Here is a 3,047-nt window from a genome sequence, read left to right as displayed (position 1 = left end):
ACATATGTTCTAATGTATACACTTGTACCCATTGTTAAATTAGAAGTAAGGTTAAATGATATGTATTATTATTTAGACTAAGTAAACATGTATACATTAGGATAACTATTCATTTTAAAGATATGTGTCGAGTATGGAAAAATGTTCCATCAACAAACCATATACTGATATTACTAACAATCACATTATATTATATTGAAACTCAATGAACTATAAACTTTGTATGTTACTATTTTATAGAAGTTTATACATTTTTACTAAAACATTAAGAAATATCAATTTGCTAATTTAATTGTAAGCACTATATTTTCTTTACAAATTAAACAATGATGATACAATATAATTCTTTGATGTCAACAACTTTGTCATGGTGCTGGTTGAAACAACCATTTATTCCATTGTAGTTAATAAGAGTCTACACGGGCCCTAAAATCCAGCATTATAGTTTCAAATTAACATATTGATGAAAAAATTACTACCTCTATCCCTAAAAGAAGGCAACTATGGGTTAAGTACCATATAAAAGTGGTTTATGTTTCACCAATTTTCTAGTGAATGGTATTCACATTTATGACTCTAAATTAATTTATTATAAAAATACATTTTATGATTAATCTAATGGTGTTTTTGGTATCATAAATAATTGATACTTTTTTATTTATAATTGGTCAACTTATAGGTACTAAAACGTTACATTGTGCTACAATTGCATTGTTTTTGGAACGAGGGAGTACAAACAAGATTAAAAATCAAAACCTGATATATAGATTTATCGTAGAACTTTTAATATTTATGTAATATAAGATTCTATTTTGGCATGATATATACACAGCTTTGTTGGACACCTTACTATTTTGGCATGAATTTGGAATAAAAGGTACGGTTCTGTCAGAACAAGAAATATTTATGCCTTAGATAAGGAAAGTGTGTCCTATTGCACTCCCAATAGACACGATAAAACTTCAAACCAAATTAGACGAAACTCAGTAATGATATGCTGCACCTTAGTTTGTTTTAAAAGACTATAAATCGCTTCATACAAATAAAGTTGTCCGGTTGCGCTATTATACCGTACCAGTAGATGATCACTTTTATCTGTTTGTATATCGAAGGTAGATTGTTTTATTCTTCTTAGTTTGTTATATGCTTGCACAATAAGGTTGGACATATCGAACAGCCCGAAACAAATATATATTGTATGTTTATCCAATCCAACCTATATATCGATCATCTTTTTTCATTCAAGAAGAAAGAATCGTCATGCATCAAAATTTTCATTCAAGAAGAAAGAATCAGTATTCCTCGTATTTATTTGTACCAGAGAATTAGATGATCCGTCCTTCTGACCTTCTCTCAAGGCAGCAAACCAACACATACCAGATTTTTACCAGTAATTCTACTGTCTTACAAACGCATATGCATGCCAAATGCAATTAGCAAATCGGCCGTATATATGCTACTACTATCATATAGTTCATGCATTACAACGGGTAATTAATCATGCAGATCTCACATGCATACACTACACAGAGGAAGAAACTCCGATCAAGATATACACACACATACATACGTACATACATACATACTATACATACATACATACATCACACACAATATAAAGATAAAGAAGGCAGCAGAACGCCAGAACTGGATGAAGGAATCCATCGCCTCACAGCAACCTTTACTAGCTGGTCATCATCAGGATTCAGGAGCTAAGCGACATGGACGCCCACGACGGCTGAAAGATGGTGCCACCTTCCTCCATGTACGTGGCCCACCACTTGCTTGCTCACCATGCACTGCCAGATCGAGCGACCGATCTGTCCTCGGAGTTCCGGTCGGGGCGCCGCCTCACACGGGACAATCGTCGTCGTCGTCGTCCTTGGCGTTCCTTGACTCGTCGGCGACGGCCGCGGCGGCGGGGGCGACGACTCTGCCGCGGCAGAGCGGGCACGTGGCGTGGAGCCGCAGCCAGGCGCCCACGCAGTCGGCGTGGAACCGGTGCCCACACCGCGGGAGGACGCGCACCGAGTCGCCGTCACGTAGCTCCACGATGCACACCGCGCACTCGGGGGCCTTCCCTCCTCCTCCTCCTTCCCCGGCGCCGGCGCCGGCGCTGGAGTACACGGACACGGGCAGCGACGACGCCACGTCTTCCACCGGCGTCGACTGCGGCGCGCCGTGGCCCTCGTGCCGGTAGCGGTACGCCGCCCACGGGGACGCCACGGGCAGCGAGTCCTCGTCTTCGTCGTCGTCGGCGGCGCCGCCTGACGCGGACGGCGACGGGCCCCCTCTCCCAGAGAAGAACCGCCAGAAGAAACCGAAGATGAGGAGGATCACGAGCACGTTGATGCCCACGACGCAGGCCGTCAGCACCGCGCCGTGCGGAGCCCAGTGGCCTTCCACCTCCGGCGCCGCCGACGCAGCACCGGCAGCCGGGCTAACACTGCCGCTCCCGAGCGTGGTGGACATGCTGGCTTCTGCGCCGACGAGATCGTTTTGGACAACCCAAACAGCAGAGAGTGTCAATGGCGTGCATAAACCACAAAACTTTTTTGAACTGCTTGTTTATTAACTAGAACTATAATACGTCCTTCAAAGAAGAAGATGCAATAGAATTGGGACAAGAAATCACAAGTTTTCGAACGTCTAATCTGAGAAGAAATTAAGAATCAGGGAAGAGGAGAAGATAGCCAAGAATTGCTGAAGAAAGGAAGAAGGTTTTGTGCAGGAAAGTAGAACTGAGGGGGGGCTATAAAAGGTAGAAGCGGGGGAGGTGGCATTGCCCATTCCATTGGCTCTTGGGGTGTCCAATGGTGAATCTGTGACGGAGTTTGCTAGTGCCCAAAGCGGTTTTGACTCGGTGGTTTTTGGAGCTTGTTGAGCTTGTTGCATGGTTGGTTATTATTGATGATGCCCACACCGTTGCTTCGTAATATAACTCTATAAATCGATGATAGAGCTAGCTGGATTTTGCTACATTTTCTTATTAATTGGTAGACCTCTACTTGTTCGTCAATAGAAAATGAAATTCCATTTTGTCGTGG

At 43.0% G+C, this 3,047-nt stretch overlaps 1 protein-coding gene across 1 annotated transcript; it reads right to left on the bottom strand.

Annotated features, from left to right (window-relative positions):
* LOC8084733 (RING-H2 finger protein ATL3) lies at positions 1,334-2,816 on the bottom strand. Its single transcript, XM_002439598.2, has one exon. The coding sequence runs from the start codon at positions 2,470-2,472 to the stop codon at positions 1,852-1,854; it is 621 nt and encodes a 206-aa protein (XP_002439643.1). The 5' UTR covers positions 2,473-2,816; the 3' UTR covers positions 1,334-1,851.

Source organism: Sorghum bicolor, chromosome 9 (genome assembly GCF_000003195.3).
Source record: "Sorghum bicolor cultivar BTx623 chromosome 9, Sorghum_bicolor_NCBIv3, whole genome shotgun sequence".
NCBI classification, from domain to species: Eukaryota; Viridiplantae; Streptophyta; class Magnoliopsida; order Poales; family Poaceae; genus Sorghum; species Sorghum bicolor.
This window is presented reverse-complemented; position numbering and strand designations above follow the sequence as displayed.

Excerpts from the sequence above, each read along its gene's own strand:
- LOC8084733 (XM_002439598.2), bottom strand. The coding sequence starts at position 2,472 with ATGTCCACCACGCTCGGGAGCGGCAGTGTTAGCCCGGCTGCCGGTGCT.